The 23,205-nt window shown below is 39.2% G+C and overlaps 2 protein-coding genes across 4 annotated transcripts; both read left to right on the forward strand.

Annotated features, from left to right (window-relative positions):
• Positions 1-10,354: 10,354 nt before the first annotated feature.
• On the forward strand, positions 10,355-12,899 carry dexi (Dexi homolog (mouse)). The gene is made up of 2 exons (XM_064322662.1): positions 10,355-11,327; positions 11,834-12,899. The coding sequence occupies exon 1, from the start codon at positions 10,885-10,887 to the stop codon at positions 11,152-11,154; it is 270 nt and encodes an 89-aa protein (XP_064178732.1). The 5' UTR covers positions 10,355-10,884; the 3' UTR covers positions 11,155-11,327; positions 11,834-12,899.
• A 141-nt stretch (positions 12,900-13,040) lies between these two features.
• Positions 13,041-21,403, forward strand: LOC135248255 (Golgi apparatus membrane protein TVP23 homolog A-like). 3 transcript variants are annotated; one of them, XM_064322659.1, is made up of 8 exons: positions 13,041-15,118; positions 15,207-15,286; positions 15,547-15,691; positions 18,847-18,936; positions 19,358-19,489; positions 19,664-19,792; positions 20,488-20,563; positions 21,126-21,403. In XM_064322659.1, the coding sequence occupies exons 1-7, from the start codon at positions 15,110-15,112 to the stop codon at positions 20,512-20,514; spliced, it is 612 nt and encodes a 203-aa protein (XP_064178729.1). In that variant the 5' UTR covers positions 13,041-15,109; the 3' UTR covers positions 20,515-20,563; positions 21,126-21,403. The 3 variants fall into 3 exon arrangements, with proteins under 3 accessions (XP_064178729.1, XP_064178730.1, XP_064178731.1); XM_064322660.1 differs by having other exon boundaries at positions 20,488-20,558; XM_064322661.1 differs by having other exon boundaries at positions 20,488-20,554.
• The last annotated feature ends 1,802 nt before the right edge of the window (positions 21,404-23,205 follow it).

A 23,205-nucleotide genomic window follows, 5' to 3' on the forward strand; every position in this document is an offset into this window, starting at 1 on the left:
TTATGATAACCTGTGTCTCTTATCATAAAAGGTCATTTACAATTAACATTTATAACTGCTGCCTGTGTACCCACATTATTATGACACAAATCATCATGCAAACCGATAACTAATTGTATCAGCATATGGCTTACCTATGCCAATGGTCTTTAAAGTTTATATAAGCCTTATAAGCCTTCAGTTCAGTCACTAAAACCAAATGGTGATTTACTGCCTAGATTTTAACTATATAGCTGGTTGACTAGAATTTGTCACTTCAGTTGAAAATAGTTAGCAAAGCATATTAAGAGGTACAGACGTACCATTATATGAATAGAAAAAGAGTACTTTGCAGTGCCCTCCAAAATGATTCATACCCATTATAAAGATGGAAAAAGAGACTATATAAATATAAGTAATGCAAGTACTGAGCTAAATTTTAATTGCAGTATTTTGTAAACCCTCCCTTCACAATAGTATCACTACTGAGTTGTCTTTTACTTGAGCTTCATGGCAGAAGGAACCGGTTTTTGGGCAATGAGTTCCAGTACTTACTGGAGTTCTTCATTATACTGACCTGATCGCAAGAGCCTCTATAGTACATGCCTGCCTGTGTTCCAAGCAAATATGAAAAGTCCATCAGCAAAGTGGCTCCAGGTTCTCTTCTGCTTGGGGAATATATGCAATTTAGGGTGTGATGAATGTTTGTACACCTACTTAGTATGGTATCATGTTTTGTTCTTTCCTTTCAAATGAAGGGATATTAAATATTTCAACATTTTTATTAAATATTCTTTTATTGAGAAAATAAACCAATAAACCACCGTGTAGTACTAGTTTTATATAAGCCAGAGAATGTATAAACACCCATACATCCTACAAGCACACGAGTCTCATATCCCACAGAACACTGGAGCAAGTCTGCTGAAGGACTGTGCCACAGGAGTTTCACAACCACCTACATACTGTACTGACAAATCTTTATGTCTGGTTTGAATGTCACTTCAAAGGAAAAGTAAACAGCTCTGTCTCAGTATAACTAGCTGCTCCCATTACCTCGAAAAAGACAAAGAAACAAATGTCATTACAGCAATGACAAGCTAACAAAAAGCATACACTTCACAAAATAACTAAAGCCATATACATATTATACAGTTAAACAATTCCGCAGGCATACATTTATTAGTTTGATCTATTGATTTGTTTGATTTGTACATATAGACACAGGACGGGCATCCATGTTATACAGGTCTCACAAACTTCTGGATTCATGGATTTCATAAGACTGTCTTTCCAAATATACTTCTGCATGTTCTATTGATTCGACCAAGAACATAGTTTGTTTTTGCTGACAAAAGGCATGAAATTCACCATTCAGTGTTGAGTTACAAGAAACACCTTGTGAAAACAATGGAGTATGCATTTGGCTATTAGGCTAGTCTCACTAGTCTCAACAGGTTTATTTAATCAGGCAATGTAAGTTAGTAATTACTCCTGCCCCACAGAACCACACCATTCATTTAATGTGTTTTAAAGAAAGAGGAACCAAGCTTTCAGATTCCTGAAATAGGAGATACAGCCACACCTAGGAGTTTTTTGTACACTGTAATCCTGTCTGAACTGTTAAGAAACAAAAGAAAACTCATGACTGGTCAACATCATGTTAGTCAAGCTCAATAAAGAATAAGTACACATATTGGCTGGGTCCATAATATCCAAAATGCACATTTGGGGCCTGGAGATTACAGTCTAATCAAAATGTGACAAATGTTGACATAAGGAAAGGAAATCATTTGTGTGTTCTAAGTTGCACAGTATATTTTGTTGGTACTACACTGCAGTGCTGCATAATTTCTAATAATTGAAGTATAACTGCAACCAATACTCTACCATTCATGTTATACATGTAGAACAGTTAAAAATCTGCTGCCTCATTCTGTGAAGATACCGATTTCACAATGTGGATGAGCCCCATGGCCTAGTATCGATATAAAAAATAAATAGAAGTACTGTAAATTCACAACTGTATATCAATTTATTGCTTTTTATCCACAATAAAATTTGCCAGATCGTTGATTTGTTGCCTAGCCTTGAACCTCGCAATCCTCACCTAAGCCAAGCCTAGCTTCTATTCTCCGTACCCCGATTCTCAGTACCTTCCTTGTTTCCTTTAGATTGCACCGTTCTCCTGGTCACTTTTAGTTCTTGTTTCATGCACTTTGTTTCAGTGTTCCCCTGTCTGGCGAGTCTACGTGTTTGTTCTCATCGCGTCTCGTTTGTGTTCTCTCTTTCTCCCCTGTTTACCTCCCCAGCTCCAACCTCCCGGTCCAGCCCGTCCTTCGTCGGCCTCCCAGTCCCCAGTCCAGCTCCGCCGCCGAAACCAGAGGAATCCCTTCCAGTGCCACGCCAAGCCGGATCCCGGACCACCTCCTCACCAACCGTCACGGTCCCTGCTTCAAGCCTGCCCTGGTTCCTACCGCATCCCTTCTAGCCCCCCGCCAAGCCGGATCCCGGACCACCTCCTCACCAACCATCATGGTCCCTGTTTCAAGTCTGCCCTGGTCCCTACCGCCCCCTGCTGTGTAATCAATAAACTTCTCTTTCTGAATTCCATTACACTGCTATCTCTGAGTCCTGCATTTTGGGTCCGGCCAAGCACGGAACGTAACAAAAGGAGAGCTGTGTGAATCTTAAGGCAGTGAGCTGACAGTTTTTACCACCACTATCACAGGTTATAGTTAGCAAAACACAGAATTCCATTTGATATCTCCAGGTCAAGATGCAGAGGAAAATCTAGTCATTCTTTAAAAAAAACAAAAAAACAACAGAAAGCCCCAGCCCTGTCCTCAGTCAGGAGTTTGATAGTGCAAGAGGTAGGTTATCTTAGGTGATATTTATAGTGATAGGCTATTTTTCCTTCATGGAAATGTATGCAGATTTAATTGTGTGTAGGTGTGGTTACAGGTTAAATTTACTTAGGCTAGTGGTGATGATGGATCTTCCAAGGAGGCTGAGCAGTTTGGAAAATAGGTTACTACTGCTCAGTCTGAGCTTTTATTGGCAATGGAGCAGACACTGCTATGTGATGGCAGCACAGTCTCACCTGTAGTCATGCTGCTTCCTATGCATTGTGTTTGAAAATACAGCTATTACCACGTTGGCAGGTTCCTTTCATCTGTAGCTTCATTATCTATGTTCTCTAAATTAATTTGCATTGTGCATATAGTGAATGTATGCCCATTAAAATTTTTGGGTGAAGCAGACAAGATTTAGCTCTTTTTCAAGAAAAGTGGCAGCAGTGTAGAAGCTAGTGTAGAAGTGAGTGAATAAGTGAGTGCCATTTTCAATAACCATAACAGCACAAATAATTGACATGAAAATCTCCAAATAAATGTACAGTATTTACCCTAATATAAAGTGGGAGATTACTGAGCTACAAAAACTGATTTAGTGACGTTTTAAAATAATCTGTTTGAATATATATTTGTCAAATTGCAGAAAATTGCATCATTTTCTTTTTTTCTGGGGAAGGACCCCCATGCCCCGTGCTCTAATTGTACCCCCTCCCCAGAATTTTGGATTGCATGACACCCCTGATTGACACTACTATAAAAGAAGAGGCTGAAAGGTATGCAGTAAGCAGCTGACTGGCTGTGTTAAGGGCTCAAAAAAGGACAAGCCTGTAGCACCCCTGGAGAGCCATAATACTGGTCACCTGCTGCTGACCGGCCGGTGAACATACACAGAGGTACAGGGAGAGATGGCTGAGGAGAAAGTGACCGAGTACTACTGGCATTTAATCATCACCATGCTGTTGAGGTTCAGCAATGAAGGTGGCCCAAATGTTTGTCCTCTCTTGTGTCTGTGTATGGAAAGGCCACAAGGGAGAGACTGTAAGGGATGTCAGCACCACCCACAGAAACTGTCAACTTTGCAAGAATGACAAAAATATTTTGAAATGTCTGCTGAGTTCTCATGGCAATAGCAATGCACGTCACACACCGTGGAAGTGAATTGCTGACATAGCCTACACTGACTGTAGCAAGCGAACAAATAAATGAACCTGAACAAACCCCTTTCTAGATGACTAGCACTCATGTGTAGGCACTCAGCAGCCTTACATTGCACACTGACCTTATGCTGCTGGTGCAAATAGACTGCGACACATGCTAACACAATTCAAGAAACATGTGAAAGGAACAAAGGGTTCACTGGCCAAATGCTATTGTACAGTTTTACTTTAAATGTATCATCAGAAAAACCATTGCAAAAGAGGGATATACTGTAATGTGATCTGTTGCAAATCAGGGAAATGAACTGTGACAGGATACAGCTACAGATGCAGAACAGCATATGCAGCTGCAGGATAGCCTGGGACATGGCTGATAGAAAAGACCCATGACAATATAAAAACACCATGCATGGAAGTCTACACCCTTCATTCCAGAAAAACAAGAAGCCATTGACCTATGTACTCATTTTGCCTATATTACCTAAATTCCACTCCATTCTCTGTATCCCTATAGCTTGGTGCAGAAGAACCTTGTCTTTCAGTTCATCTGGATTACACAAACTCTTCAGAATGCAGGTGACCTTCTCAGTTTCTGACTGTTTAGCATCAGGAGAAGACGATTAGCACCAAGGGTGACCTCTCCTAAGACCCAGCAATTAATTATTGTAGAGGACATGTGTCTCTGATCTCTAAAACCATAAATTATATTATGCTGAAATCTACACTAGGGACATTCAATAACAAGATTATATTTTTTAAAGTATTTTCACTCCAACATGGTTTTTTCGTCCAAGACACTTGCATTATGTAAAACATTTAAATACTTTACACTTTAAAACTTTTTTCTACCATAACTAGTGGGGAGCCAGGATAAAAGCCTGCATACACACTTGCTCACCCCTAATTGAAACTGCATTTGAAACACTTCAAATGCTTGGAGATCCAAGTGCACAAGACATTGTGGCACATTGTGGTGAGCCTGACATCTACTGGACATTCATTGAACTGACAGGTATTGGTTCCCTCTTATACTGCTCCTATCATTGGGAATGTCACACACTTTAACTGTAGTGATATGTAATCTGAAGGAAGTAAATTAGAAATTCTCTTATTTTGGTCTATCAGCTGCTTTATCAACTATAATAATATGGCTCAGTATGAACCACACCAGGTTTAAGAAGGTTTAGGGATACAGCAGTTTTTTTGGATGCACATGTTGAGGATTAAGTCGCAATTTCTGATGGGAATTTTGAAGTTTTACCAGGATATTCAAACAGAAATTGAAAGGGCAGTTTTCCAGGAAAAGACCCACAGCCCTGGGAAATAGGGAAATATAAACAAAACTTGCTTGTGCTTATCTCTGATTTAACAGTCAAAGTTAAACAGGTGTCTTTACAGTGCTTATCGTGCAAGCCAATAAAGGACTACTGTATGTACACAAGGTGGCACAAAACTCTATGAATGAAATAAGTGAAAATGGGTACTTTGGTGGTCTTCCTAGAAAACTAATATGCACAATCAGTAACATTTACATGTTATTCAGTATTGTTATTGTTTAATATGGTTTTTTTCTACATATGACATTGATTAATACTGCGCAGAACTGTTTATTTTAAATAAGCATTTCCTGCCTCAAAACTACTTGACCTATTCTTTGTATTATTGTATTTTTATTATTGTGGCATCCTCTAATATATTAGGCTAATAAATACAGTGCCGTGAAAAAGCATATTTGCCCTTTTCCTAATTTCCTCTGTTATTATATATTTGTCACACTGAATGGTTTCTGAATAATTGAATATTCCTCACACAAAATTACTTTTTCACATGGGTGATATGGGTGTTTGATAAATGAAATAATAATTTTATGGATGTGTTTTGTGCTCACTCAGTTTCCCTTTATTACTAATATTAGTCTAATATTACATTTTGTCAAAAAATCTGGAATAATTCAATATGCCAAATATGCAATAGAGAAAATCAGGAAGAGGGTGAACTGATCCTTTTTACGGCTTTTTATTTATTAGCTTAATATATTAGAGAATGTCCCTGTCCCTTCTTAGTAAACTGGTGGAGGGAAGCAGATACTGTGGCAACGCCAGGGACAAACTTCCTGTAATAGGAAGCAAGTTCTATGATAGCCCTCAGCTGCACGAAACCGGCCAGTCACAAACAGCTGATGTCTTCTTACCCACTGTAGCCACACTTACTCGATGAACCAGAAATGTGACTCATGGCAGGATGTAAATTTAGCTCTGCCTGTGCTATTCTCATTATTACCAAATCTAGTGTGTTGAGTGCAAACCGAAGTCATTCCCATGAATCAGCATAACATCCAAGTACACCGTGTTCTTTTCGTGTTCTGCAGCACATGCTTCATTAGCCTCCCGAACATGGCTGGGGCATTGAAAAGGCCAAATGGATAAACTGCCACAGGTCTGACCCAGTCATGAAGGCTGTCCTTAGCTTTGTGTCAGGTGCCAGGGCTACCTGATAATAACCACTGTGCAAATCAAGGGATTTAAACCACCATGACACAGCTATTTGATCAAAACAATCTTAAATATGTGGCAGAGGGTGAGTCCTTGATAGTGGCATCATTCAGTCGGCGATAATCCACACAAAAACACCAACTGCCATCCTTCTTTGGGACTAGCACCACAGAGGAAGCCCAGCGGTTTTCAGACGACTCAATGATTCCAGCTGCTCTCATCTCCACTAGACTGTTCTTTAGCCACCTGACGAGTAGGTTGCAGGCGCCACACACCTTGGCAAATATTGTTCGGTGATGTGTCTGCTGTATTGATAAGATCAAGTGAATTTGCCCCACGTCACTGGGTGAGTTGACAAAGACGAATGGTGGTGCTTCAGGGAGGCCCACTGCAGCTGTTTCTGGGACACACTAAGGCTATTGCTGCCCTCTCTCTGAACAGACTGGGCTGATTCTAACATGGTAATGGCCACATGGATGACAGGTCCCCTGTTCTACTCCTGGAGTTTGGCTCAAACAGCAGAGGGGGGCCGATGACACGGCAGTGGTCCTTCCTGACAGGGAGTCCGTAAAATGGTGGGGGGTGTCGGAGAACCAGAAGCGACTAATATAGGGGAATGAAAAACTAACGCCACAGGAAGCGTTGACCACAAAGTCCCAAAGGACAAAGGAAAGGGAACACCAGAAACTAAAACACAAAATAAGATCCTTGGGAGAGCAACTCCCGCACACACAGGATCATAAACCAAAAGAAAACACGGATTAAAAAAGGACTCTGAAGGACGACCTCGTCCAGCCGTAAAACTGGCTTGAGAAACCAAAAACTACCCGTACAAACCAGGGCGAAAAAGAAAGGGACCAGTGATACAGAGGCGAAGCTCTGGTACCAAACCCAAAACTAAAATAAAGTTTTAGATAAAAAATAAAGACAACTGAGTAGAAAAAATACTCAGCGAAAAGAAAAAACCTGAGACGCAGCTCAGAAAGAGACAAACAAAATACAATACCAGGGACAACGTCCCAATACCCAACAGCTCATACGAGCTTTAAAATAAAAGTATAAATATCCTAAGGCATCAGAATGCACTCACTGCGCTAAGAGACTGAACGCCTTTAAAAGAGGACACAGAATCACCCACAAACACAATTCTGTACGGAGTCCACCGAGCACCTATACCTTACCGGCTTAGTGAAAAAGGGGTTTCATACAGAAGCGCTGATTGCTGTTCTGTCAGCGCTTATAAAGGCACCTCCCCAGGTGAAAATAATAGGGAATCAAACACCTGAAACAAATTAAGAAATTCCCAGACGCCGGGTGCCCTCTAGTGGCAGGCCACTGCACCCCAGACCCATGACAGTCTGGCAGTGGTTAGCTGACATAATGAGACCCTAGGCCCAAAGGACTGGGGTTATGATGCAGGGGCAGGGTATAGTCATCAGCACTGGATAGGCATTTTAGCCTCTAAATCAATGATGGGAGCATTGCGGAGAAGGAGGTCCAGGCCCAAGAGGCAGCACACTGAAATGTTCACCACCCAAATAGACATGACTACCATGCTGTCCAGCCACCTAGATCTCAACCTCACAGCTGCCAACCATCAGGGCATAGTCTCCCGTCACAGTCACAAGTGGAACAGATGTGGGGAGGACAACCTTACTTGGTGCAAATAACTTGTGGTGGACAAAGGTAACTGTAGACCCTGTATCAATTAATGCAATTACCAGTTGCTTGTCCACTTTCACTTCTACATGGCAGAACTCTGCTGGGCCAGGAACGAAAGCCAGTTCCTGATTTTGAGGTGAAGCTGCAGAGACCTCAGAGGCCAGAGAACTACCCATTACTTTGATCATTTACCATTTCCCATTGCTGTGGTGATATGGCAACATCCAACTTGGTGCACTCATGGTGGTGGGTGGGGGGCATCCACAGTGTTACAATATAATGAAACTCACACTGGGGCGACATAGCTCAGGAGGTAAGACCGATTGTCTGGCAGTCGGAGGGTTGCCGGTTCAAACCCCACCCTGTGCATGTCGAAGTGTCCTTGAGCAAGACACCTAACCCCTAACTGCTCTGGCGAATGAGAGGCATCAATTGTAAAGCGCTTTGGATAAAAGCGCTATATAAATGCAGTCCATTTACCATTTACCATTTCACACTGGGTTCTTCTGGGCTGTTCGTTTCATACACTGCTTGTAGCTACTTTATGGGCAATAGCTGTAATTTAAATTCTAACATGTATCGATTTATTAAGTGTAGTCAACCCAGGCTATGACCTGTATGTGGCATCATAGCGACACGACAACCCTGCAGCATGCTGACACGGAGTTTATGACACGGAGTCATGGAGATGGAGATCATGTCTACAGAAAAACTTTAAAACTGGAAACAGTTTTCAAAAGTTTGGCTGAGCCAGAGACAGTTTTAGCAGACTGATCCAGTGCTAGCATTAGCCTTGGACTCTGGACTGTGGATAGTAGGAGAGAGTGGGGTCCCCCTTTTCCCCTTCATTTTCCCTTTGGATTTGAATGGGCTGGCTTTGTGTCAATTCCATGCTCTGGTCACTGAATGTCATATTTAAGAAGGACATTTTTTTAGTCACCGTTATTCTTCAAGCTACGGTCATGTGTTTAGCTGTGAATGAATCATAACACATATCATTTTAAAGTACAATCTGCGTATCATCAGTTGATATTAGTATTGACTGTCAAAGTTATTGTCACAAGCTAGCATGACCCGGCAAAGCATGGCCGAACGGGCAGGACAATTGTTACACATAGCGGGGATGACTTGCACAGGCTACACTTGACATATCAGCCAAACTAAAAACATATACAAATTCAAACCATATGGTTACTGAAGTATCAGCCACCAAAAGTAGCCTACATTAGACTGTAGTATGTTCTATTTTTATTGATTTTATTATACAAACTTTGAATTAAAAAAAGAAACAGATATGAACTCGTATTAACCTCATCATTACCAGTACGATGATGAAACACGAACCTGAATAAATACAATTAGTTTTAATTAGTTTTTTCCAAAACCTTTTTTCCCCTTCTAAAGAAACTGTAACAACTGACCGCACCTAACAAATGACCACGTTGGCGGGATTACATCGAAAGTTTTTCATTTGAAGTCAAACTGTACCTTTCCAATCGAATATAAAAACATTATAAATAGTTGGTAGAGAGATAGAATATATTCAGTACAAATTTGTTATGCAAGCGGGCTCTTAGTAAAAGACTAAACGTGTCACAACGGGCCCATCTATTGCTTACAGCAATGCTCAGCCTGTTTCGCCGGAAAAAAAGAATATAAGTCAAACGGGAACTTCATCAAGGGCGCCAATTATACCCTGATAACGATTGGAAATACCCTAGCCTATTTCGTTCCCCCTTTTTCTTCTTTATGCATAAAAAAACTTGTCAACCTCAATGTATGGTGAATCATGAGGCGTGACAACTAAAATCGATCCAGATAAAAAAGTTGTTTTGACATGATTTTCCAAAGAGAGTGGATGGGCCTAGATGCGAAGGCTTCGCGTCTTTTTTTCCCCCCAACCCACTTTAGCGCAAACCACGCCCCGTACTTGCAACGAACGTACAGAATCGATTCCATTGGTCAATGCGAGCAACTCCGTGTAGTTCTTTTTCCGGACACCAAACGGTCCAATAGAAATGCATAGATTGACACATACAAGCCAATTAAATGTGAGAATTTAGGAGGATCTTCTAAAACTGCATTTACATCCGTAGTTAATCGTCAGCGACGTTTGACCCGCAAAGAGGTGGGATTTGTATGACTGGTGTCTCAATTGACCACTCGCATCAGTGTATACAAAATGATAACGAATAACGATGCTAGACACGCCCACAACATATGCAGCAGTGATGCAACCAAAACAGTGACAAAGTAACCACTCTGAAAGTACATGTAAAGGAAGACGTTTGTTTATCTTCAAACAAATTCCGACAGTCGAGGTGTTTGAGTTCAGTGAAGCTTTGTTTATTAGCCTATTCGCTGTAGGCAACCTGATTGTCGGTTAGCTATAGCCTACTGACGAGTTCTGCCATGTCAAAAATTCCTATGCAGTGGATTTTTCGTGTGGCTTCAGACAGAACATACATTTATTTCGATGTATGTATCTGCGTTTTGTAGAATTATCCGGTTTATTTGCGAATCAAACTGGCGACAAAGGATTTTGGGAGAAGTAGCCTACTGGCTAGATATTGCAGCCTAAATCTGCGATTGCGAACTCAACGTTCAGTATTCACAGCGCAATGGATTCTTCAGTAACTTCACCCAATACCTGCAAAAAGCTCTAGTGCTTACAAAATGTGCCGCAGCGATTGATTGCATTCAGTGCCTTGCTGTAAAAATATTAGTGTTTATGATTCTATGATCCCACCAGTTTACGCTCAGCTAGATTCGATAGAATCGCTACTTAATGAAATTCCCTATATGTTTTATCTCGGCCTGTTTTTCGTGAACGTCTTGATCCTTTACTATGTTTTTTTGATGGAATACATAGTTTTGAACGTTGGTATAGTCTTCCTACCAGAGGATATGGACCAAGCATTGGTGGATTTGGGCGTCCTGTCTGACCCCGGCTCAGTTCCGTATGATACAGATACTGAATTGGACGTTTTCGAGGGATACTTGGACTAAGCAACAATGAGGAGCAGAACATTGTTTAACCTTATTTTAGAAGAACAGACTTCTGTTGGTCATTCGAAACGCTGTGCCATACATCGATCAGTTATGAAGGGCAATTGGTTTACATGGACAGACTGGCGGAAATTTGAGATGCCTTCCAAGTACAAATGGTCACGCATTAAAAAGTAAGTTTAACACTATTGAGTCGCGCTGCAATCACACGTTTCTTTCATAAGTAGGCTACTGTTTATTTTCTGTCGCTAAATGAAATGGCAATGTATTTTTTGCATTTTTATTGGTTTTGATAGTAGATTGTTGTTGTAATATGTAGGCCTACTATTAATAGTAAGCCTACGTATGTAGGCTACAATGTTGCACTGCCACTTCAGTTATAGCCGAAACAATAGCCTACTGTAAGCATTGTCATTTCTTTAATAAGTCAACTGGGGTAATTTGGCCTGTGTGGGTATTTCTGTGGACATAGATTATTATCTGGCCAGGGCTCCGAATACAAGCACACATAAGATATGTAGTCACTTCTACTTGTGCATTGTGGAAAAGTACACTGCCCTTCAGAGGTTTATCCCCAGTTTAAATGCACGTTTTCAACTTGAGTTAAAAAGCAATGAACTGGTCTGGCCACGTTATGTGAAACATTCTTACTTAGTATGTCACTGCTTGTGTTTGACAGGTTTTCCAGGATCAAATCCGGTGGATTTCCAAAGACTGGCTGGTCCTGCATTTTATAAGGTTGCCTTGGAAACATGAACTAATGGGAAAGTCTGAAAATCAGTGCCCCCCAAGTCATCTGTCAAACATAAACAAATCAATTCACATAAAACTAGAATGATAAGCTATATGTATATTTTATGTTTTTGGACTAATTATATTGAACACATGGGAGAAGAGTAACATTTGTTCACAGTATTAGAAATTACAATTTAGTTTTTAGTGAGAAATATAGGATTCATGTAAAGAGTGCATTACCTTATGTGGTTTTTTTGGGTTATACTTTTTAGCAGGGAATACGGCAGTTTGATGCAAACCTGCCTGAATCTAATTTACTGTGTTGGTCACTCTAATGTTTAGCAGTTGCACTACAGTAATTGCCTCTTGATATAGTGTTTGTTTGGATAGGCAGCATCCAGTTTTCCTCACTGTATATTTTTTTCTCTGTCTCCGCATTTTAAATGATATGCTAAAGTGACCTCACCAGCAAAATCCATCAAAATCAGTTTTTAATTAAAAAAAAAAAAAAAAGTAATACTTCAGCAGTTGTTTGCTCCAAATAAATGATACAATGAGGGATTCATTATTTATGCGCAATGAAAGGCTTGACTGTGTTTCATTGCACATCTATATTATCTGATGATGAAAATGTAATAGTTTGCATCTCTCTAGGGATGGAAACTAGCTGTGAGCATTTTGTATGAAACAAATTGTATGAAGAACACACACTAAAATTTCTTCCTGTTCCCTGCAGACATATTACAGATTTCAACACACTGCAACACTAAGCTTTTAGCACAAAATTAAAAGGGATAACTCACTTCTGACTGCAATAAAGCTTGAAAATTATGTGGGCATGCAACAGTTTCAAACACTAATGCCTTGAAATTGCTAACACTTGCAATGTACGGAAACGCACACAGATGCACACATGGAGAAATCGACTTCTGTATCTTTGAGGAAAATAAAGATGGACTATTCCGTGGTTTATACCAGAATGCTTCACAAAAAACCAACACGTGTAAGAATTGTTGTGTTGTGTTTTATAATGTTGAAAAAATGTACATCATACCTGGTGGAATGAGGGATTTGGTGCAGTGAGAGCTGGGGGAAGCTGATTTACACGTCTGATGTAATTTTCAGTCACCCTTACTGGGTAAAAATATTTCAGTCTTTTAAGTTACATTAATGAAAACATAATTTCTACAGTATATGTGAATGCCCGCAACTGATGAGCTACTGCTAAATGCACTTGTTCACCTGTATGTCTGCATATATTATCTGTACAAGACTGCTGAATTGGCTTGTTGAAAGTACTTTTGTATTTCAACACTGCTCTTCAAAAGTATTTGTTTTTCAGTTACAGAAACCATGTTCCTGCTATTTGGAGGAAATATTTCAAAAGTTTAAAATGCCATGATGATCCACAAGAAAGACTCAATCTGTTTACTACTGTGTGATGCCAGCAGGTGGAGAGTTTTCTGCTGAAAGTTATACTCAAAATATGCACTTCACTGCTATTATTCTGTGGAGAATTAAGGCTACCTAATAGTTGAACAAGGAATCAAATCTGTTTTTCAGTCTTAATCAGACTGCACAGAGCACTACCAATTCCTAACCTGCAGTTTAGACCCCTGAAATGGTTTTCATCAAGCCTTACTGTACATTTTAGGTCCAGACAAACTGGCTGCATAAAAGTTCATTTGCATTTTCAGAAGGAGTGGCAGACATGATGGTTGCCATCTGTTGCAATATTAGGGGGTGAAATAAATATGGAGTTTTATTGTGTGTATGAAAATCAAGGGGCTTCTTTAACTCTTCATGCATGAATTATTACAAAACAGAGCTGTAATTTTTTTTCCACATCGTTTTTTTTATTTCTAAGGACATGTAAAAGGATATTGAAAAATTGTTGGCTCCATGACAACCTTAGGACATTACAACTCTTAATGCATGTTGTCCACTAGAGTGGACAGAGGGTTTTTTAATGCACAGTACAATAATTTACAGTGCTCCTTATATCTTACCTAACAAGAATATATTTTGTAACCTGCTCTGTTCTCTGTGAATAGAAGGTTTTCACAGTTACACCAGAGGTACTTTGAACGTTTCCACCTCCACCCACCATTTTGACCTTTAATGTATCAAAACTAGAAAAGCCAATCAAATGTAACAATATGGAGCATATCAAAATTAAAAATTAAGACAAAGGTCCAAGGAATCTGCCACCAAGCATTTTTGAAATAATAAAAATAGACTTTGAAAGCCCTGTCCACTGTACCGGACACAATGCATGAAAGGGTTAAGAAAGGACAGTACACCTGCTAAAGATAAAGAAATACAGCACAGAAGAGTGCAGATTAGCATACTTTAAATAAATGAAATTTCCATCTCTAAAGAAGCTCCATCCGAGCTATTTTTATTCCCAGAAATGCCTCTGGGTATTAACAGAAGTACACCTCATAACCTCCTCTTGAATATGACTGGTTAAACTAAAGCATTTATCAGAAGACACCAACAGAGAGCACCAACACTGGTCACCAGTGGTGAATTTGGTAATGTTATATTCAAACGAGTTTAAACCCTTGTTATGCCATGAAGTTGAACCTTTTCACTCATTCATTGTCCACGTTGTGACATTTATCGCGCTCCGATAAAATAATGTGTTTTCCTTTGTATTTTAAAAGATAATAATGATTCTTCTTCGTCTATCCGCAACAACAACAACCATAATAATAGTAATAATAATAATTACTATTATTGTCATAATTGTTATTCCTTTACGATGGAACATGTCAGATAGAAATAGGTGGTCGTGAAAAGCAGAACTCATTGCAGCCTGATATCTGCATACTTGGCAGTAAATTGCACCGAAATGAAGCGTTCGAAAGAATTAGTTTTAGAAGGACCATTTTTTTCACCAGCTCTTTTGTATACAATTTTGTAAATGTGCAGCCATAAATGCACATGGCAAAACAGAATACGCATTTGTTTCTAGGTGTCTTTTTATATAAACGCCACACCTGCTGCAACGCTGTATCTCATGCGACAGTCCATGACGCTTTGTAATGGTTCCATTTTCCATATGGTGCAGTTGCTTGATTCTGACGAGTTGTGACTCGGAAACATTTAAATGCAACACACAGATTTTTTTATTATAGTAACCGTAATAGATGGGTCAAATTATTTGTGAAGAAACAAAAAAATAATCCAAATTCATACTCACCGCGCTCGTGAAATGAAGCAGGTAAGACAGATTTTATCATACATTCATAATTTAATTTCAGAAATGATGTTTTTTTTTGGTTTTGTGACTTACTCACTACGGTTTAAAGGCATTGGATGATACTGAGGATGTTTCGCTGGATTTCGGAGCAGAGGAGGAAGAACGGGCGCTAAGGACTGCGAAAATAAGGTAAATGTCAAAGCTATTCCTTATTTGATTCAATATAGATGGCCACAGTAAATGCAGCACGTTTTTAGCAGTTGTTCTGAATGATTTGAAACGATACAGAGTAAATGCATGGTAAATTTAAAATTGATTTTAACATGCATGCAAATGTAAACATGTTACAAAGCCTTAATTGTTCGGCACATAAGGCTATCCATCTGAAACAAGCTCTCAACATCTTAGATATGTTTACCATTTACATATTCGTCTTTTCTCTTCGGTAGACACCCCATGGCTACGTTTTTCCACTTGTTTTTTCGCGTAAGTGCCATCATTACTTACCTGTTCTGTGACTGGTTCAGCAAGAGTTTCGTCGCCTGTTTCGTCATGATCATCACCCTTCTCTCCTGTGACTTCTGGTCTGTAAAGGTAAATAATATTTAGGCCTACTCGCACATTATAAGAATACTTGTCATGGTCACCCAAATGAAATGGATCTTCAAATTCAAGTTTGTCAATGAAGGTGTTTTTATAGCTTCCATTGGAGCTTGCTCACTTGTCCTCATTGATGATGTGACTGCTGAAGGCAGCAACAGGATGAATTATGAAGTGTACAGAAACAGCTTATCTGCTCAGATCCAACCAGATTCCTCAAAACTCCTTGGATGGCACTTTACCTTGCTGTAGGACAATGACCCTAAACATACTAATAAAGCAACCAAGGAACTAAGTAACCAAGCAAGCCAAAGAGTAGAATGTTCATGACTGGCCAAGTCAAACACCCATCCTGAACCCAACTGTGCATGCATTTTACTTGCTCAGCATCTGGTGATCTCTATCGGTCGCAGACTTCAGGCAGTTGTTGCATGAAGATGATTTATATTATGCTGCATCTTTCACTAAGGCAGCATAGAGGGAATACATTTTCTAAGATTCAGCTAATAGCTTTGGAAGACTGTATAAAAAGGGTTGTAATTCCTGCACAATCAGCTGATATGCACTTTCATTCCCTAAAAAGCTGACAGTATGCAAACTCTGTACTTTAACCACATATTCATTGTTTTATTTCAAATTCCCCCTGTACATACACTGAGCTACATAATGTTTGGGACACAGACTTTTATAAAACTGATTTGACTCTGTACTCTGTACACATTTTTAGATTTGTAATCAAACAGATCACATGTGCTTAAAGTGCACAGTCTCTGCATTTATGTAAGGGTATTTGTTTTATACATGTTGGTTTCACCATGTAGAAAGTGCAGCAGGTTTTATACATGCCACCCCCCTATTTCAGGGCAACATGTTTCGGATATTTTAATGTTAAGTAAATGAAAGTACTTGTGATTAGTACTTATATCTTGTCACATATCCTTTGCATGCAACGACTCCTTTCAAGTCTGTGACCCAGCTGCTAAGTGTATTTTCTAAGTATATGTTCAGCCAGGCCCGTACTGCAGCCATCTTTAGCTCCTGGTGGTTTTGGGTGCTAGTGGTCTTACTTTTTATTTTCAGCATATTAAATGCATGTTCATTTGGATTCAGATCAGGTGACTGAATTCAGGAATTTTGCAGTTTTGGCTTTGGAAAATTTTCGCTGAACTTGATCAAATGCTTCTGTAGACTTTAGAATTCAAATGTAAACTTTAGTCACATGTGAATTGTTCAATTAAAAAAATTGTGGAGTACAGATCTAAATAAAGGAAAAAAATGCATTTGTCACACACATTATGGAGCTCACCATATGCTGGCCTAATAATGAACAACAGAACTGAGCTACACCATGGTGCATGGTATCGTCATAAAAACGGATGTAATAGCTTTAGATGTCCACTTGGTGGGGCTAACATTTGTATAGAAATCCAGATGGGAAAAGTAGTTATCAATTCTGGATTATTTGACTTGCCGTCTTGCATTAAACCATTACTATTTTAATAAATACTAATTTCATGTTTTCAGTTTTCTAAAATGTTTCACTTCACTAAAGTATGTGCTGGTTTCATAAATATTTTCAGAGTTCAGAGATGTGTTAGCGCAAAAAAGAAAAAGATCTCAGCAGGCTGATCCTATCGTTTGTTGTCCTGATTGCATGTTAGGATCTAAGACAAATGACGCCTTCATGTTAACAGAACAGCTGCTTCAGTAATGATATTACTTCTTTAATTCTATATTTTATTGAGGCATTATTCACTGCCCAAAGTAGAATAGAACATGAGGCCAACCGTACTTCTTGCCAACATACCCAATTTATCCTATTCTTCAGTTCTTGAATTCCCTTAAGCATGTCATGCGTCTCCCTTTGCAGTGTTGTTAGTTCCAGTATACAGAAATGAAAAAGTGGCTTCATTGGCCATATTGGATCATCCAATATGAAAGTAAATGACCTCAAATCTAAGCTGACAGTCTGCTCTTTAACCTCATATTCACTGTTTTATTGTTTCATTGTTTTATAAATCCAGTATGCTGGTGTACAGAGCCAAACCAAAAACAACAATTGTGCCACTGTCCAAATACTATTCAGACGGGTGATGAATTGAAGGAAAAACCAACATGAAGTGTCTTAGTAAGGTGTTGGGCCACCACAAGCCACCAGAACAGCTTCAGTGTGCCTTGGCATACATTCTACAAGTCTCTGGAACTCTTTTGTGTTATGTCGGATCTCTCAGAAAGCCAACACAGAGAGAAAAATGCTTTCTAATAAGATCCAGCTTACAGCTTGTTTATTATAGTTTCATAATTTCAGAAATAGTTTATTACTCCAAACAGAGAGCCCTTAAAAATGAGTAATCGCTTAAATTTGCATTCCTTTGGTCATATATCTTGTGCTTTAAGATGCTGTTTTTGAGGCTTGCTGCTTCACAAGGTATGTGTTTATCAGTCCCTGCAGATCATGTCGCAGGGGACTGTTAAATACACCTAGTTTACATGTGTTGTGTGGTTAAATCCTATATGCTTCAATGCTTCACATTCCTCATGAGCTGATCTGAACTGAGCCTTTTGCCATTTTTCAGAATGTCGCAATAGAAAGTATGTTTTTTGAACAGGTTCAGAACAGACACAGTTCAATTGTCACTGCTTTTTAATGTGTTGTCATGCCACTGATTGGATCTTCAATGTGCCTGCTTAACCCTGCTATTCTTCTGTAATTTCATCCTCACTGGTTCATAACTTGCCAAATGTACTCAGATGCGCATTGTTGGTTTTGTACATTTCTTGGGTATGTGTTTGACAATAATATTTTTCTCCAAGGGTCTGCAATCAGTTTTACATTATTTGTTTATTAAAATATATGAACAATATTTCACACGATACAGCTTGCTGTTCTTTGGCAGATTTTCTGGCTATACACCTTTTCTCTCCTCTCAGAAGTTAAAGATTTGTATTTTTTTTATTTTTTAAAAGGCATCTCCAAACCCACTCAAATTTGGAATGTCCAGTGAGAAAATCTAAATCTCCTTTAACACAGAAGCCATCTGTGACTCTATAAGCACCCTACTGGGCTCTTTGAATGTTCATGGTGTTTTCCACAGGCATGCATTAAATATGTGGTTAACTGGTCAATTCTCTTCCTTTGTGTCCTAAAGAATGTGACTGGGAGACTGCTGGTGGGCCTTCGCTGGTGGAATCAGATTGATGAAGATGGGAAGAGTCATTGGGTGTTTGAAGCCAAGAAGGTGAGTGAATTTAACTGGGCATGCTTTTCAGACAACTGATAGACCAGACTCTGAATGAGTCTGGTCTTTCACCGAGTTACAGGTCAGGGAAGTGGTGCTGGCCCTTTGACCCAGGGACTAGCATGTAAATGGTATAGCATTACAATGTAATAACCACTACCACTGGGTCTTTATATTCCCATCATTTACAGGTGTAGATGAGAGAATAGATTCACACTTGCACTGCACTTTAAAGTTTCAGTTCCATTTAAAGTTGTGATCTTGTGAAAGTCGCAATTCACAAGTACTCTAAAATGACATAACACAGAAGTCTTTGCTTAAATAGAAAAGGTCAGTCTGCTTTTGTCTTCAGCTGAGTCACTTCAGTTAACGCTTGGGGTTGAGTAAAGTGTTGGCGTTTGGCTTGGCCTTGTCCCCGCAGCCGTGTCTGCAGAACAAGACTACAGCGACCGAGGCAGAGGCCAGGATCTTCTGGCTGGGGCTCATCATCTGCCCTCTCATCTGGACCGGCTTCTTCTTCAGCACACTCTTCTCTCTCAAGCTGAAGTGGCTGGTAATGCTGAACATGAAAAAACACTCAACTTGCACATTATTATTCAATTTATTTTTAACATAGCAGCTGGATTTAATGCATTTCTTTAGATTATTAGCTCTGTCCTGAGCGGGCGATCCATAATGCAGGACACATTACAAGGTATTCACTGTCTCTGACTCTCTCCTTTCCCAGGCCCTGGTCATAGCTGGCATCTCTCTCCAGGCTGCGAACCTTTATGGCTACATCCGTTGCAAGGTTGGGGGAGAGGAGGGTGTTCCCAGCTCTGCTTCCTCCCTTCTTGGACAGCAGTTTCTCCAGAGGGTGAGCAGAGCATTGTTGCCCTTCAAACGATGTGAACACAACTCTAATATATAAACCAGATGCAATACACAAATGAACATCCTACCAATGTGCATTATTAGCATCGCAGACTTATCATTGTGGCTTTAAATCACCAGGCTTTTCATCCATTCCATTAATCTCACATGATGAAAGCATGAATACAGCTAGCTAAAATAAAATGGAGTTCAATTCATTAAAAGCAATGGCATCATTTCAAAGTATAGGCAAAACGTATGTAAGCATAGAGGTATATTCAAACATCACTTATATAGTGTATTGTACTCAAAGCTAGCCAACAAACTTCTGCACATGATGTACAGTAAATTCCAAGAGAGATTTCTACTTGCAGTATTGTGAAAGCACCACAGATCTCTCATGGCACATCTGAATGTGGCATGGAAATGATTGGTCACACACGCATTATGCGAGAGATGCATAAAACCAAACCTCTATACATAAAACCAAACCATTCATGAAATGTGCATTTTGCCAAAATGTTTTCCCCTGTGGGCAGGCAAGAGATGAATGGATAAACAAATGGGGATAGTTGTATTGACACCATTTTCAGTTTGATTGAAAAACAGACACTGCATACCAGGAAATGATAATGACTGTAGTTTTCATTAACAGAATGAAAACTTCAGTTAATCTTTTGTCTTTTTTTCTCATTTCAGCCGGATATCATTTTTGGCGTGCTATAAAAGAAGGTTAACAGTTGGAGACTGTGCAATGTGTCAGTGTGTAGGTGTGGTAAGGGTGCACATTTAAAATTGTGATTTGCTGGAATGTGGTGTGTTCTCCGAAAATAAATTAATCTCCCATTTTGGCTTAGTAAATAGGATTAGTTAATTAGTTATTTAGGCTCTCCCAAATACAGTCTAAAATGATTTAGAACAGGAAGGCAGCGGACAGTTCTGAATAAGTCAAGTTTCCTGCCGCTTTAGTAGTTATTGGCATTAGAATTCACAGTAAACTACAAATTGCTCGTATTGTAAACAGATCGACAGTAGACAGGTTTGAAAGCATTGCCCCAGTGGTGATGTCATTTGCATTCATTTTTACAATCAAGTGTCAAAAATAAAAATAATTCAATATCTACTAAAATGGTTGATAAAATGAAAGTAAGCTTACATACTGTAAACATTTTAATGTAAACTAAATCAGAATATGAATACTGGCTGCAGTATTTTGTGTTATTTAATTTGCTAAAGAAAGCCCCCAATTGTTCCAAACAGCTACAGGCAAGTAGTGGCAGAAATTAGCATTTTTAAAAACCAAAAAAATATCAACTGTTATTGTTTATATTTTGCAGATGGCTGATATATGACATGGACGCTGTCTGTACTGAAGCATCAATTTAACCAGGCTGTACCGCTTCAACTTACAGTATGCACTCTAGTGTGGAAGATAATCCCAACAGGTTTTACCATCGCAGAAAAGAACAAATAAATTCTTTAAAAAAAAAAAAAAATGATGCTTATAATGAAAAATAATTAATTGAGAATGAACTTTTATTTTAATGCCTGGAACGGGCAGTATATTCAATGTAAGTTTTGTCTGTACACAATAAATGCACCTTTTTTCTTTGCACCTCTGCTTTAATGAGAAAAATAGAAAACACACTTTTATATGAAAAGGATATATATGTTATATATACTGTATATGTATGTATGTATATATATATATGTATACATATATATATGTGTGTGCGTGCGTGCGTGCGTGCGTGCGTGTGCGTAGTCATGGCTTTCACAACAACAGGTTAAGACTGACTTTTTCCAACACACTTAATCCATGATATTTAATGAGTTCCACTTACTTGGTTTGAAGAACTTGATTGAAGATCTGGCTCTTGGTTGAATCAGAATGAATGAATGAATGAATGTGCAAGTGCATGCGAGTCTGCAAGCATTTAAATCAAAAGTTTGATGTGTGCATTGAAACCACAAAAATGTGGATTTCAAAGATATTCTAATGAAATTCCTCTTCAGTTCAACGCGACAATACTTAAAGGAAATAAAAATAAATGTGTGTGTGTCTAGTTTCTAGTCTTGATTCTAGCCATTTGATTGCCTTTAGTGTCTGTTATTGCCCTTTGTCAACACAAAGTTTTGCCTATGACAGTCTAGGAAGCCATTCCTATGAGGCTGTGAAAAAAACAGTCAGAAACATTTACTGCACATTTACTCTGCTTCCTGTGGAAGGACAAGCTATTCTCATAGACTTTATCCAACAAGTACTTTATCCAACAGAATCAGTATTATACAAGAATAGACTCACTACAAACTGTGAAACCTAGATGTGAAAATTATTGTGGCCTTGTGAAAACCTTCCATAATTGAAACTAGACTAGCTGCCTTGCTCTCATATTCATACATACCCATGAATAATTTAGAGGGAGATCAGGCTTATTCAAATTTTTCTGCCATGTGTTAGTTCACAGCTGTTCCCATTCCAGTTCCAGGATGTTTAGAATAGATGAGCGACAGTTATGTACTTCACAGTACACCCAGCACAGGGACCTGTGATACAATGAGTGGGAGTTACAAGCCCTCTACAGCAGAGAGGCAGTATGCCAGAAGCCTGGGTAGGAGGAATTCACATACACTAGGTCAGCAGCATAGAAAACCGGGATCTGACTCATGCCTAATGCAAACCAGGAGAAGATATGCAAAAAAAAAAACAAAAAAAAAAAAAACTGCCATCACTAGTGCCTTCCTATGCATCATTTCTTGAGTATGATTTGTATTCCATATGGAATCAAAACAACATTTATTTCTTTGGTTTATCACTTCTTAGCTGCAGATAAAAAGAATGCATGTCACACTTGCAGTCAAAAAGAATTGCTCACCATATATGAAGGCGCTTTCCGACGCACAGAGGAGGGGGTGAAGTTATCTGTTTGCCGCCACAGTCATCTGATTTAATACCCGCTGAGAAAATCATTTGTAACCAGATCGCATAAGCAGAACATTAGGACCCTGCTGAGAGCCTGCTCTGCACTGCTGCAAACATCAAATGAGATGCACAACTGCAGGAATGCCTCCAGATCCTGTTCAACAGCACGGCAAGGAGGGAGTGGCTTTCATTAAAGCCAAGGGGGATGTACAGGACATAAAAATAATAATATGTTTGATATCATACATATCATAATCAAATTTCCATGATCAAAAAAATAATCCTTCTGGCAAGTACTTGCCTTTGATGGTATAACTGTTTATTTCGGGATGCTTTTGCTTGCCAGTTTTCCCAGCATTTGAAACAGATTTGTGTCTGTTGCCATGTTTACAGGAGACACCAGGGGGCAGCATTTCCCAATAAAACATTTCATTCAGCCACATCAGGACTCACTCTTCAACAGGAACTTGTAGGTGTGTCTGCTCCTCTTTGAC

The sequence above is a fragment of the Anguilla rostrata genome, chromosome 2 (assembly GCF_018555375.3).
Source record: "Anguilla rostrata isolate EN2019 chromosome 2, ASM1855537v3, whole genome shotgun sequence".
Classification (NCBI taxonomy): Eukaryota; Metazoa; Chordata; class Actinopteri; order Anguilliformes; family Anguillidae; genus Anguilla; species Anguilla rostrata.